Genomic DNA, 15,157 nt, shown 5'->3' on the forward strand with positions numbered 1-15,157 from the left:
AGGCTGAGAATTTGTAAAGAATGCGTGGACCAGATCTCATCTGGGCCACTAGAGCCTGGGTTTTCCTAATAAGAATCAACACCTTCTCAGTTGTGGGGCCATTTGAGAGAAGACTGATATTCTTGCTCAGTGGTCGGCAAACTCATTAGTCAACAGAGCCAAATATCAACAGCACTACGATTGAAATTTCTTTGGAGAGCCAAATTTTTTAAACTTAAACTTCTTCTAATGCCACTTCTTCAAAATAGACTTGCCCAGGCCGTGGTATTTTGTGGAAGAGCCACACTCAAGGGGCCAAAGAGCCGCATGTGGCTCGTGAGCCACAGTTTGCCGACCACGGTTCTAGCTGAGCATTTGAAACTCAGGAGAATGTCAGTTTTTATATTATTTACCATAATAATTGCATGATAAGCCTATAACTTTTGGAAAGCAAGACTGACCTTATTTTATGGAGTAGGAAGCTAGGCCTCACTCTTTAAACTTAACCCTTTTCTCTAAAGGTGGAACATTCCATTAAAAATTTACCCCAATAGGATTTGAGGTAAAGAGGTTGCATTAGCTCATCTCTTGTTTTCATCTTTTTAGTATCAGTACAACTTGTTAAACTCTTCATTTTGGCTATAGAAGTCCATTTTCCTCCACACAGTGAATAATCAATTCACCAGTGTCTCCATCACTTAGAAACGTTGTTTAAACATTAAACTGGTATATCTGATTTAGTGATATCATCAGAGCCGTTCATTTATTGGAATTCTTGATATATTTGTTTGAACCAAACAAATTGCCATTTTCCATGGATAAAAAATGTTTAAATAATAGTATTCCATATGATTTGACTAGATATGATGAAGCTTTTTTAAAAACACAAATGATTCCTGAGAACATGCTTATTTCTGTTTTCATGGAAGATTTTACTTGGAGTCACTTGGCAATTTTGTCTGTAGATTGATAAGAAGCAGTACAACAAGATCCTGGAGCTCATCCAGAGCGGTGTGGCTGAGGGCGCCAAGCTGGAGTGTGGCGGCAAGGGGCTGGGCCGGAAGGGGTTTTTCATCGAGCCCACGGTGTTTTCCAACGTGACTGATGACATGCGCATTGCCAAGGAGGAGGTATCAAATACAAGATTCTAACATTTTGGCATGTTTTCCAGAGCATTTCTAGTACAATGATATTAGCGTTTTCTATTTTGTATGTATTGTACTATAGCAATAAACATGGCTACGCAAATCTCTGTTTCAAGAAAAAGTTAAAAAGACAGGGAAGGTAGGTGACATATTGCATGATTGCAATTGTTATTAGCCAACAGAATAATCAAAATAGCCAGTTGTGGGGTCACCAGGCTGTTAAGCACGAAAGGAAAGGCATCCAGGCATCCTCACAGTAATGCAGCAGAGGGACCACGCAGGTCAGCCAGCAGCCAGAACAGTGCCTCCTCGGCTCTGCCCAGGCTCAGAGACACAGCTGAAGTACACACAGTGGGACCAAGTGACACCAGGGAGGGTGGGGCATGGGGCATCAAACACACTCTAAGGATAGACTCCTGTGTAATCTATTTCTGCAAAGTTTGGGATATTTTCCAGTTTTGTGCTGCTGAACATAAACATCTATACTAATAAAAGGGTAATTGCAAATTGGCCAGGACACCCTCACACAACGAGTGAACAGCAGGCTGCGTGGGGCTACCAGGCTGGAAGGGGGGGCAGTGAGGGGTGACCCAGCTGGCATGGGGGGGGGACAGTTGGGGGCGACCAGGCCAGCGGGGGGGGGGCAGTGAGGGGCGACCAGGCTGGCAGGGGGGCAGTGAGGGGCGACCAGGCTGGCAGAAGGGGACAGTGAGGGGCGACCAGGCAGGCAGGGGAGGGAGTTGGGGGTGACCAGGCTGGCAGGGGGGGCAGTGAGGGGCAATCAGGCTGGCAAGCAGAGGCAGTTAGGGGTGATCAGGTAGGCAGGCAGGTGAGCGGTTAGGAGCCAGCGGTCCCGGATTGTGAGAGGGATGTCTGACTGACTGTTTAGGCCCAATCCCTGGGATCGGGCCTAAACTGGCAGTCGGACATCCCCCAAGGGGTCCTGGATTGGAGAGGATGCAGGCCAGGCTGAGGGAAACTCCCCCATGCATGAATTTTGTGCATCGGGCCTCTAGTTATTTAAATAATGAAGGCAGAGAACATTTTCTTTGAAATGTGGAGAGCAGGCGAAGGAATGGCATAGCAATGATGTTGAGGCAAACTATCTTGTTGCAGATCTTTGGCCCTGTTCAGGAAATTCTGAGGTTTAAGACTATGGATGAAGTTATCGAAAGAGCCAATAACTCCGACTTCGGACTCGTAGCCGCTGTCTTTACCAATGACATCAACAAGGCCCTCACAGTGTCTTCTGCAATGCAAGCTGGGACTGTTTGGTAAGATTCGTCTGTGTCATCATTCTGGCCATAACACATTCCAGGGGTGGTACGGGGGCCTTGCCATTCTCCAGAGCCTGGGTGAAGTACACATGTGTCCTCTGGAAGGATGGGGAAGGCCCAAAGCAGCAGACATCACCCTGAGAGGGGATGCAGCCTTTACTGGCTAGATCAGGAAATCCAAGTGAATTATCAATTTTCCATCTGAAACAAAGGAAATAAAAATAAAATTTACAAAAGAGGTATCATGCCTGTGGGATTATTTCTGTGCGAGCAGAATTCACACTAACAGTAGCACTGTTTTCTTCTTTCAGGATCAATTGTTACAATGCCTTAAATGCCCAGAGCCCCTTTGGGGGATTCAAGATGTCTGGAAATGGGAGAGAAATGTAAGTGTCCAAAGTAGCTGGTTCTTAGCATAGAAGAGGACTCTCATTACCTTACTCATTAAACAAGCATTTGCTTGAACGTACACCACTGTAAGCTAAGCTCCGTGCTGCATGTTACAAAGATGAACAAAGACAATTCTCTCATCTGAGGTGGGAATGGGGAAAAGTTAATGTACCAGCAATGCCATGTTATAAGGGCCATTAGAGAAGTATGTCAAACATCTTGTAAGTATAGAGGCAGAACCAATTAATCTCACCTGATGGGGTCAGAGAGTTTTTTAGGAGCAGGCATTCCAGGCAGAGAAAATAGCAAGAACAAAAGCGTGAAGGTACAACAAATATGGAATAGCCAGGGACCAAACCAAGTTTGGAGTGTTTAAAACAAAGGTCACCAACTGCTAGCCCAGGTACGAAGGTGGCTGGCAATGTTTTGTTTTGCCTCACATTTAAAAATCTTTACCGTCCATTCAACAATGAGGAGGCTCTAAATAAATCTAGATTCCTCACTTATTTCCTTCTCCCTATAGAACTGCTGCAGCTGTGAGCTCTGCAGTTCGCCATTTCCCCACCCCTCTTGTTGCTCGTGGGACCTGAGTATTGGTTGTCATTCATTTTACACACAACTGATTCACTCACCTGCTCAGCACCTGTAGGTTCTTTGAGTCTGGAAATGCAGCGTTAGTGCATAGCATGAATGAGTGGTTTAATCCAAATCTCAAAGGGCTTCAAGGGGCATTCTGTGGGAGCTGAGGAAATCCCAGGGTGTTTAAGGCCAAGATTCATGGCACAAGAGGATGCTTGGGCAGAGATTATAAGAAGATGACCCGCTAGAAGGAATTTGTAGTAACAATAATGATACCATTAGTTAAATGCCTTATCTGTGTTTGGCTTTATGCTAACTTGTATCCTAATGTCTGATTCAATTTTCACAATGATCCTTTAAGATAAATACTTGTCTTTATATCAGTGATGGCGAACCTATGACACGCATGTCAGCACTGACACGCGTAGCCATTTCTGATGACACGCGGCTGCTGAGGCGGCCACATGCCGAGGATGAAACATTTGCTGCTCCTGAGGATGAAACATTTGCGAAATAATGTTTTTTCCTCAAAGTGACACACTACCCGAGTTATGCTCAGTTTTTTTGCCAAGTTTGACACACCAAGCTCAAAAGGTTGCCCATCACTGCTTTATATTACAGATAGTTTAGAGGGGGAATGAAGGGTTAGAGGAGTTATGTACTTGCACAAGTCATAGAGCCAGTAAATGGCAGATCTGAGATTTGAACCTGGGATTCAGTGGCTCTAAATGCACTTAGTTTCCATAAGATCAGCCAAGGAAGCAGTGTGAGAGGAGTAAGTAAAGACACTGTGGGAGAAATAAGTGTGATTTGGGGGGAAAGTGCAGTGAACCCATAAGACTAACACAGAAGGGCTACATGCTTAACAAATTGCGGACGGATCACGAGAATTCTCACTTCATATTACACAGTGTTTTACAAAGTATCATACTTTAAAAAGACATTAGCTTGTAAGAACATGTAATAAATAACTTCAAAATGCAATGGGTATTTAATTTTAAAGCGTGCCTTTAACATTTATGTAAAACGTTTTTTGTACTTGTTCAATAGAAACTTATCTGACCACTGGGCAAAGCTAGCAATAAAACTACCAGTCCTGGTCCGTAATGTGTTAAGATACTTTAACTGGTCATTTCCAGCCCCTAGCCATTAAACCATAAAGTAGATGTAACTTTGAGGCAAAGAGGAGACTTTGTAGAATCACACTGCTCAGATGTGTATCCTGGCTGTAGCATTTAATACCTGTGCAACCTTAGGCAAGTTACTTAATCTTACTAAGCCTCAGTTTCCTCATCTATAAAATGGGTATAATTATAGTACCTGCCCCAAAGCGTTGCTGTGAGGATTAAATGTTAGCATTAAGTATGCCAAACATCCAACAGAGTGTCTGGCCAACCTTCAGAAAATGTTAGCTGCTCTCATCATTATTGATCAAGTACTGTAGATGAGTGCTATGCAGGTGATCCTCCTTTTTCTTAATAAATATCTTACTTTGGAAGTGTGGCAGAATTTTTCCTAAATTCCAGCTAGTATCACCAACTTCTGTGCTGTCTCTGGTGATGCCAGGGAGGAACCACTCCTGCTTGAACCTTTGCTTCTGGCTTCAGCACCCCTCACTTGCTTTACAGCCAGAACCCAGAGCCAGTCTGGATGCTCTTTGCTCAGCCATTAGTGCTCCTCAGCTTTTATACAGTCCTCACATACTCCAGGTGTCTCTCCTTAGCCTGCACATGGCCTTGCTTTCTGCTTCCATTTGTCATTTCGCTTCCCGCCCCTGGGTTTGGGCTCCCCCAGGCTCTGAAAGGTTGGAACAGTCACTGGCTCTGGGAATGCTACTCACATCGACTTTCCTGTGACGGGTCATCAACAGGGTGAATCATGCGCGTGAACTATACTTGTAATAAGTAAGCGCTGGCTGATGGCTGTAATCCCAGGCTTGGCCTGGACCCTCGTCATGGTCAAGCATCCTCCCGGGAATCAGGCTGTGAAGTCCAGGTCCAGTCTGCTCCTATCAGAAACATTCCCCCTGCTAGAAAGATGGTCCAGGAGACAGTCTGGCTGTGTCAGAACCACCCAGAACAGTGGGCCAAGATACTGAAGAACAGCGCTCGACTCATCTTATAGGCACTATACGTAGTGAACTGGCCTTCCCAGGCAGTTAAACAGTAATTAGGGAGCAGAGCTCTTTGATGAGACCCACTTCATCTTGCTCAGTTATATGCTTCTTTGTCCCCGCTTGCCCCTCAAACTATGCTTTCTCTTCCTTAACTAACCTTGCGTGGTAGGAAACGCTTCATATAAAGAACGTGCCTTGTCCCGGCCTCACTCTTCCTTCTCATTTAATACAGTCCTAGAAACCCCACCTATCCCTGCGTGTGGAAGGAACTGTCTGCCTCACAGCCTGCAAACTCCATGCAGCTTCTGTCCCTGCCATCTCCCTGCCACCTCTGAGAGGAGTAGAGACAGGAGGGAGCACCTCCTGAAACAAGCTGCACGGAGGGCTGGGGAGCCTCTGCGTGCTCCCCCAGGGAGAACTGTGGAGAGGGCTCCCTCTGCAGGTTACCTGACGGGCTGGCTTCTGACTCCGGGGTCAGAGAAGGCTGTTTCTCTCAGTTCCGCCTGCTCAGCTAACTCCATCTGTTTCACTTGCCCCGTCCTTTTCCTTCCTCATTCAGGCTCCCCTGAGACACAAGAGCCTGAGCTATAAAATATGTGTCACCGTCAAGGGAAAGGAAAGAAAGCCGTGAACCTCAGCATTTTACAAACGAAGGACACAAGCGTTGAAGATGAGAAGCATTATTAGGATGTTCTGCATAAGGGCTTCTCAAGTTCACGGTGCGCACACACGCGTTGTGCATGTATGTCCGTGCACAACACGCGCATGCACAGGAAGTGCCTGCGGTCTGGGGAGGGGGTGCTGAGCGTGCCTACCTGGGGACCCCTCAGAGATTCTGACTTAGTAGATGTGTGCTGGGGCCCAGGCTCTGCATTTTAACAGGCTCCTGGAGTGGTTCGCATGCAGGTGGGCTGGGGACGCTGCGCTGAGAAATGCTGCTGTGAGCCAAAGAGCAAGGCAGGGAAATAGACACCCGAAAGCAGAAATCCCTGTTTGTTTAATGAGTGAGTCTAACTGATTTTCTTAAATGGCGGGATGAGAGACACCAAAATCTAACATCTTACCTTATCTGTAGATATGCCAAGTTTGGTTCCTCTTAGGGAATATAACCTGTTCTGGCTGAGAAACAGGAATAAGACTTCTAAGTGCACCTGTGCCCTGACACATGGTCCAGCTGTGAAGGCGACCAAACAGAGAGTGGGACACCGCAATCACAGGTCTGCCTTTATGCCGGAGTGGGGTTTGGTGGAGGCAGGAAGTGGTGCTGTGGGCTGTGCACTAGGTTGGTGGAACAGGAAGTGATGCTGTGGGCTGTGCACTAGGTTGGTGGGGCAGGAAGTGGTGCTGTGGGCTGTGCACCAGGTTGGTGGGGCAGGAAGTGGTGCTGTGGGCTGTGCACTAGGTTGGTGGGGCAGGAAGTGGTGCTGTGGGCTGTGCACTAGGTTGGTGGGACAGGAAGTGGTGCTGTGTGCTGTGCACCAGGTTGGTGGGGCAGGAAGTGGTGCTGTGGGCTGTGCACTAGGATGGTGGGGCAGGAAGTGGTGCTGTGTGCTGTGCACCAGGTTGGTGGGGCAGGAAGTGGTGCTGTGGGCTGTGCACTAGGTTGGTGGAACAGGAAGTGGTGCTGTGGGCTGTGCACTAGGTTGGTGGGGCAGGAAGTGATGCTGTGGGCTGTGCACCGGGTTGGTGGGGCAGGAAGTGGTGCTGTGGGCTGTGCACCAGGTTGGTGGGGCAGGAAGTGGTGCTGTGGGCTGTACACTAGGTTGGTGGGGCAGGAAGTGATGCTGTGGGCTGTGCACCGGGTTGGTGGGGCAGGAAGTGGTGCTGTGGGCTGTGCACTAGGTTGGTGGGGCAGGAAGTGGTGCTGTGGGCTGTGCACCAGGTTGGTGGGGCAGGAAGTGGTGCTGTGGGCTGTGCACTAGGATGGTGGGGCAGGAAGTGGAGCTGTGGGCTGTGCACTAGGTTGGTGGGGCAGGAAGTGGTGCTGTGGGCTGTGCACTAGGTTGGTGGGGCAGGAAGTGGTGCTGTGGGCTGTGCACTAGGTTGGTGGGGCAGGAAGTGGTGCTGTGGGCTGTGCACCAGGTTGGTGGGGCAGGAAGTGGTGCTGTGGGCTGTGCACCAGGTTGGTGGGGCAGGAAGTGGTGCTGTGGGCTGTGCACTAGGTTGGTGGGGCAGGAAGTGGTGCTGTGGGCTGTACACTAGGTTGGTGGGGCAGGAAGTGGTGCTGTGGGCTGTGCACTAGGTTGGTGGGGCAGGAAGTGGTGCTGTGGGCTGTGCACTAGGTTGGTGGGGCAGGAAGTGGTGCTGTGGGCTGTGCACTAGGTTGGTGGGGCAGGAAGTGGTGCTGTGGGCTGTGCACTAGGTTGGTGGGGCAGGAAGTGGTGCTGTGGGCTGTGCACTAGGTTGGTGGGGCAGGAAGTGGTGCTGTGGGCTCTGCACTAGGTTGGTGGGACAGGAAGTGGTGCTGTGGGCTGTGCACTAGGTTGGTGGGACAGGAAGCTGATGCTGTGGGCTGTGCACTAGGATGGTGGGGCAGGAAGTCCGGTCAGTGAGATACAAGCCCGTGGGGAGATGGAAGCTCAGGCAGCCCTCCTGGTGACAGGCTGTGCTGGAGGTGGGTCCAGGGCTCTGTGAACACAGAGGGAGGGCAGCTGCTTCTGTGGAGCATCAGGAAAAACTTCATGCAGGTGTGACTTTACAGAGACTAGAAGGAGAAAAATTCAAGCATTTTAAAGAAAAAATAGAACATACTTGGTTTTACAGTGAAATCAAGAAAAGAATAAAAGACAATTAAAAAGAGGTAAGGATGGGAGGGGCTAGAGAAGAAAAATAAAGACAAATTGCATCATAGCCACAAGGCTTCACTCCACCCCAGCAGCCTGAGAGCAGTGGCTGCAAGCCGCCTCTGAGAGTGTCCAGAGGGCTGGGGAGGGCGGCCGCAGTCTCCTGTGGCCACCTGGCCGGGTGACCAGCTCCCACCCTCCTCTCAGCCCAGCCACCGGCACGCTCCTCAGAGCCTGGAGCTGTTATTTAGTTCCTTCTTCGCCCAGCCCAGTGCAGTGCTGCCCATAGTCATAGCTCAGTTATGTTTGCTCACCAGATGAATGACAATCCTGGATCTATAACCAAGATCCCAGAGGTCACTGTGAGCCAGGAAGGAAAGTGGCTGAAAGAGAGTCTGGGGCGGGGGTAGGGGGTGAGGGGGTGGATGACAGCTTACTGCCACTTCCCATCTTCTAAAACATTTTCCCTAAGAGTTGGTTTGACAATATATGCCAAGGAGCAAGCTCTCAAATGCTCCCCAGTCGTTTTCAGTCAGTTTTTTTGATTACTGTGAGGGCTGCGGACATTGTTTATTCAGGATGATGTTTTTCAGGCATTTCAGGTGATTTGTGCTCTGCCGCGATAGGCCTTGGGGGTTCATTTCCATGTATTAGATCTAAGAGCCAACGAGAAGGGATTTAGAATCCCAAACCCAGAGGCCCTTAGCCTGGGGATCTCCTGGTCTCCTCCCAGGTAGAGTGGACCCGCTCTCTGGGAGAGCGATCGGAGCACAGACGCATCCTGGGCCCAGGGGCAGGACAGGGATTGGAAGAGAAAAGCACGCCATGGTCCTGAGGAGCCGGTGCCCCTGCGGTAGAAACAGCCCAGGCATTAGACACTGGGTCTGCCGCTGACCGTGGTGCCCAGCAGGAGCACAGCCAGGGTCTCTGGTGACTGCTGGCCACGGCGAACCTCTGGCCTGTTTCTGAGTAGTTGGGAAGTGTGGCCTTTGTGTGTAATACTGTGAGGACAGATCATCCTTTACCTTTAAGAAACGGTGGCTGCTCATAGATGACGCTTCCCCAGCCCGCACGAGGGGCTGGGTGTCATTAGGAATTCTTACAGGAGCCCCAGGGCCCGCTGGTAGCAGGTGACAAGCTGCACCTCCCCGGACTCTGGCATCTCCCGTGGGGCTGCCCGGCCTGGTGTCTGACACTGTCCCTTTCCGTTTTCAGGGGCGAATTCGGCCTGCGAGAGTACTCCGAAGTGAAGACTGTGACGGTAAAGATCCCCCAGAAGAATTCCTAAGGAGGCCACGAGGGAAGGTGAAGGCCGCCTGCACGACCCCCCTCTCTGCTTTCCCTGAGGGGCCCAGCTCTCAGGAATCCAAAGTTGATACTTGGTCCTTATTTAAAGATGAAAATGATAACACATAGGCCAGGCCGGTCACTGCATCACTAAAGCAAGCCAGCTGGGCACAGTTTCTTGGCACTCTGTAGGGGATCACCTAACGATACCAAATATTGGGGAGGGCGGGATGAAGGAAAGAGGGCGACTACCGGCACACCCAGGATCTCTCTGAGGTGGGGCTGAATGGGGAGCTGTGTTATTGGATGCCTTCTGTCACAAGACCCTTCCTCCTACCGAAAGGCAGCCTTCCCGCCGGCTTCCTTTTCCCGGTCCAGGCGCTCCCTGCTCCTCCCCTGCCCCTGCTCCTCCCCTGCCCCTGCTCCTCCGAGGAGAGCTCAGCTGAGCTCATTTGGGGCAGATGTTTGGGCCAGGAACAATTTTCCAAGGTTTTGCAGCCAAATTACCATTTCATGTTATCCATTTCTTCAAAGCAAAATATTGAAATGGCTTTAGTTAGAGCCAGGCCAGACCGACGATGCCAGAAGCTGGTGCACTGCAGATACACTAGGAAGGAAGGAGGAACTGGGGATTTTCCAGACCCAGCCTGGATTTCTCACATCCACGGGTAGCACGAGGGCAGGACCAGGAAGGTGGGGATGCAGAGATCGTGTGTAGTTCCCAGCTTCTGAGCTTGGGCATGTTTGGGGGAGGGGGTGCACAGCTGCATTTGATTCCTTGGTTATTCTAGAATAAGGCAGGGAGTGGGTTGTTCTCATAGATTAATAAGATCTTTTCCAAAGTTTATCTTTAAAGTCAACCAAAGCAATCTGAGTAGGCTCGAGCATTTGGAGAAAGGCAATGCTGGGTGCCTTGCAGAAATAATTTTGTTTCCAACACCGCTGGACAATTCTTAACTAAGTGGATTACCTCTGCGGTTGGATCAATAGTTTCTCCTGCACCCCAGCCCCCACTGCGCCACCAGTGGCTCCCCCCAGTGCTATGGGTGTTGGCCTCTCATGCCTTAAAATGCCCCAATTCCACTGGCAGGAACCTTGGGAAATCTGGCCAAGCCTGGCGGTCTTCTTTCCCATTGGCACGGTTCCAGTGTGCCCCGGTCGCCACGCTGCACCAGAGCTCCTCTGCCACACGCAGTGGCCCCTCCACGGACCGTTCCTGCCTCTCAGCCCCCCGGCCTCCCCAGCGGGGGTGAGAAGCAGGCTGGCCCCCTTTCCGCCCAGCCACGCACTCCCTTCCCGTGAGCCCACCAGTGAGATGTGAGCAGTGTCAGCTTTCTTTCCTTCTTCCCTCCTTCCAGCTGCCAAATCCAACCCCATCTCTAACCTAGAGGAAGATCATTTATTTAAAAGTACCAAACATAACCTAGAGTATATGGAATGTGGGCAACCCATATATAGCCTTCTGTATTTAACTGTTTCTGCTTTCTAACCATACCGGGTTCCCTTTCTAACCCTTGTCCGTTCACGTTTTAAAGAAATCCCTCCTTGCTGTTACTTACCTACGACAGTGCATTCCGTGGCCTGATGCCTCGAGGGATGCCACGTGTCTGATCCTCCGTGTGAATGTCATGCTCTCCCCGTATAGCGCGTGTCCAAGTGAACATACCCATTAACCAGCTAGTTACCTTCGAACTGCAATATAGAATGTGAAAATGAAGATTTATTTCTTTTAATTTACTTAAGAAGAAACCTCTGTGCTAGCAATAAAGCATTTATATTGTGTACTCCTCAGGGCTCTGGCTGTGTTTATAAGTCTGTGTCACACAAAGCACATGCGCATCCCTCTCCCGGCGGCCGGGCACCCAGCTGTGCTGCTCTCCGGTGACGGAGCAGGAGTCCGGGAGGGTGTTCTTACAGGCCGAGGCAGGGCAGACAACACCCTCATTTTCTGACATGACTTAGAATGTGTGTGTGCACACGGTTTTATGTGACAAACACGTATGACCATCTATGAAACATGTGAAATAACATTTTTCATTCAAAATAGCTTCCATGAAAGCTAAATGTGGAGGAGTTTTGGGGGCCCTGTTCTCACAAACGTGGCTACATGGTGAGAGCTCACGTTGCTGATGGCACTTAGCGTGGCTGCATTTGTATTTACCGAAGCAAAATGAAGTCGAGACTGACTGCCTGATGCAACATTTTGCAGCTGTAAAAAGGAAGCTGTCGGATGACTGTACCACCACCTACAGCTTGTTTGCTCTGTCTGTGTTCTCAGAGTTGAGCTTTTGGGGAGTGGCGTCCACCCTTTTAGACCTGCACATCCCCTCCTTCCAATCTCCACCCACGTCCAGGTCTAGTGAGACAAACACAAAAAGTGGTGACGTGGCCGCAGAGGAAAGCTACTGTGGCTGGGATTCGGTGCGCTCACTGCTGTGTCTCGTCCCTCAGAGGAGCCGGTGGTGTGGGCGAGAGTGCAGTCCCCGGACGCCGGGCTGAACTCAATCTATAAGAGGCAGGCTTCCTGCTAATCTCCCTCATGCTCAGGAAGAAAACGAGAAGGAGTTGGGCATAGACTAAGCATTGAAGTCCTCTGGGCAGGTGCCTTTGTAGAGCTTATTTGTAGCAGGAATTAGAAGATAGACATACCGTGTTCTTCAAAGCATAGCATTCCTCAAACTTCCTCCCTTTATGATTCTGACATACAGGCAAGTGCAGGCGGCATCACAGATGTCATTAATGAAACAGAGACACCCATCGGTCACTCACCGTCAGCACTACGTAGTTACGGTCTTTTCCCCACGTAGCCAGGTTTGTGAGAACAGGGCTCCTCAAACTCCTCACATTTAGCTTATTGTTAACACCTGAGATTTCCATTGTACCTTTTCCTCCAAAACACCCTCAGTGCACTCATATCGATGGTTTCATTCTTTTTCATGACATTTTAGTTAATAAAGGACAAAGATATTATAATGTAGGGACTATGAAACAGTAAAAAACAGAACCCACTGGACTGTGTGGGAGAACAGGAAGGCACCCAAGAAAAGAGGACAAAGAGAAGTTAGTAGAAGAGGTGGGTTTTGAACTGAGAGGACGTCATTCCAATAGGCCAGGAAGCAAGAGGAAGGGATTTCTGGTCAAAGGAGAAAGCTGCAAAGCTGCAGAGGTGAGGCCAAGGCACCCCTGTGTGACCGTGAGGAGACGAGGCCAGAGCAGGCCTGGCGTGCTGGCAGTGCTCGGCTTGCGGAGGGCCTGGGGCAGCCACTGCCCCGAGGTCACGTCACAGAGAGCAGGCATCTCCGGCTATTTTGGAGCGGGAAGCGATGAGGCAGTGGGCAGAGCATGCAGTTGTGGAGCGGCGTGGAGAGGAGACATAGGCTGATTATGAATGAGCTTGGTGTAATGCTTGCTTGGTCATGGGGATGGAGCGGAAGGAAACAAACCAGGGTATCAATCACCAGAGCCTGATGAATGAATATGAAAGATGAAAAGTAGGCGAGGAAGCTTTCAAGCCCAGCTGAGTGAGGAAATGGCAGCACCGCTGCCCCAGAGGTTGAAACGTGGAACAAAGTTTTGGGAAGAGAGTCTTGCCGTCAGGCTTTGGACGTGGAAATTTTGGGATGATAAAGAGGTATCCAGACAGTAATCTCCAGCAGGCATTTAGAAACGGGATCAGAACCTGGCTCGGGTGATCGAACTACAGCACAGACATAAAAGGGATGGTTCTGAATGCAGGAATAAGAACAAAACCAGGCGCTGGCTGGTGTGTTCAGTGGTTAGAGCGCTAGCCTATGCACCAAAGAGTTAAGGGTTAAATTCCCAGTCAAGGGCAGGTTCCTGTGTTGCAGGTTCATTTCCCAGCCCCATCGGGGCACATGTGGGAGGCAACCAATCCATGGTCTCACATCAATGTTTCTCTCCACCCCCCCCCTCTCTCTCCCTCCCTCTCTTTCACTCTCTCTAAAAATCAATGGGAAAAATATCCTCAGGTGAGGATTAACAAAAAACAAGAAAACAACAGCAACAACAAAAACCAGGGCCAGCGAGAAGAAGCTGAGCAAAACAAACGGAGGCTGTAGTGAGAGAAGTAGGAGGAGATCGCACCAGGTGTGCCCCCAGACACCCAGGGGAGAGCTTAAGAAGGCAGGCAGCAAAGAGGGTAGAGGATGATGGTGATGTGAGGAGACCCTGACTTTCTCTCTTCCCTTATGAAGTAGAGACTGCTGGGTCTGTGGGCTGAGGAGGCATCAGCAACCCCTGCCATGTGCGTGCTTTATGCCGTGAGCGAGGGGGCCTTTCACAGGCCCGTGCTCAGCAACAGCCTTGTAGCCACCAGGCCTCCCCGAGCCATAGGATACACTCTACCAATAAGCCAGTACCCCCGCTGACCCCCTGGAAAGAGGACATGAACCCACAATTAGTACACGTCACATTGAGTTAGAAGAAACTGGAGCTGGACTAGCTTAGCTGGCTGAGGTCAGGCAGGAGGAAACTGGCCATGGAATAGTGTCAACCTGTGAGTAGAACTGCGAAAGGTGTAAAGAGGAGAGAGAGCGAGACTGCTGGGGAAAACCTCCACACAGACTTTGTTCCTGCCCTGTGGGCTGCCTCTTTAGCCGTAGCTGACTAGCGACGAGGCGGGGTGAAGAGCATGCTGCATCAGAGGGCTGGACAAGCGATCAGAAGCCCTCACTTGGAGCCCCGAATTGGCCATTACTAGCTGGCGTCTGTGGGTGAGTGACTTCACTTCCGTGGGCCTCCCCTGCCTCCGTGGGATCATGACGATCGCTCCTGCCCTGCCTGCCTCCCAAAGTTCAGTGAGGATTCATCCACGTCACGGCTGATGTATTTCGGAGACGCACAGCTTTAGACAACTACGGAGAGTAAAAACAAAATGATTCCGTTGCTTTGCCGATAAGTCAGCAGGTCATGAGGATTCATCATTTCTCCCCCAGCTTCGAGGCCATCGGGTAGACCCTGACCCCCCAGGGTAGGTTTCCTGTGGGTGTCCAGGCAGGTGGACCCCATGGGAATTCCTCCAGCCAGCTAGGGGCAAGGGAGATGGGTGCAGCTCCGATGTTCTCCATGCTTTGGTCCTGTGTGTTTAACACACTGTTCAGCTGCTCTGTAGGGTGCTTGCAAGACCTGAAGGCTCTGGCCAGCTGTGGGTGCCACCCTGCATGCTCCTCCGTGGAGACTGGCTGGGAACGGGCATGGGAGAGTCCACTCTGGAACAGCCTGAAGACCTCTCCCTAAACATGTACATGTCTGATTCTCACTTGGTTATTGGCCAGATTAAAAGGAAGACCGGCTTGCCATTTAGCCTTTGATGTGAAACTGCTTGGATAATGTTTCCGTTGGCCATTTATCTATGTAGCGAGGAGGAACCTGAAACCACGGTGGCCTGGGCCCCATTGCCTCTTAATGGTTTCAAGGTCTTTGGGCCCTGCCTTTTCTGTTTCTTTTTCAAAAGCAGGTCCCTGTCCTTCTCTTCTTTCTTATGAAATAGATGTTATTTATCAAGTGGGCTTGGGTTGCCTAATTTCTTGTACAACACTGTTTCTGCAGTCTGTTTGCAGAGATGGGGGCTGGTTTCATATT

General features: G+C 50.2%; 1 protein-coding gene across 1 annotated transcript in view; it reads left to right on the forward strand.

Moving 5' to 3' along the window:
* Positions 1 to 11,340, forward strand: part of ALDH1A2 (aldehyde dehydrogenase 1 family member A2) — an 86,829-nt gene extending 75,489 nt beyond the window's left edge. The window contains exons 10-13 of the mRNA XM_008143187.3: positions 945 to 1,109; positions 2,241 to 2,398; positions 2,713 to 2,787; positions 9,485 to 11,340. Coding sequence (XP_008141409.2) covers positions 945 to 1,109; positions 2,241 to 2,398; positions 2,713 to 2,787; positions 9,485 to 9,557 — 471 coding nt within the window. The 3' untranslated portion in view covers positions 9,558 to 11,340. The remainder of the gene's footprint in view (positions 1 to 944; positions 1,110 to 2,240; positions 2,399 to 2,712; positions 2,788 to 9,484) is intronic.
* The last annotated feature ends 3,817 nt before the right edge of the window (positions 11,341 to 15,157 follow it).

Source organism: Eptesicus fuscus, chromosome 5, assembly GCF_027574615.1.
Source record: "Eptesicus fuscus isolate TK198812 chromosome 5, DD_ASM_mEF_20220401, whole genome shotgun sequence".
NCBI classification, from domain to species: Eukaryota; Metazoa; Chordata; class Mammalia; order Chiroptera; family Vespertilionidae; genus Eptesicus; species Eptesicus fuscus.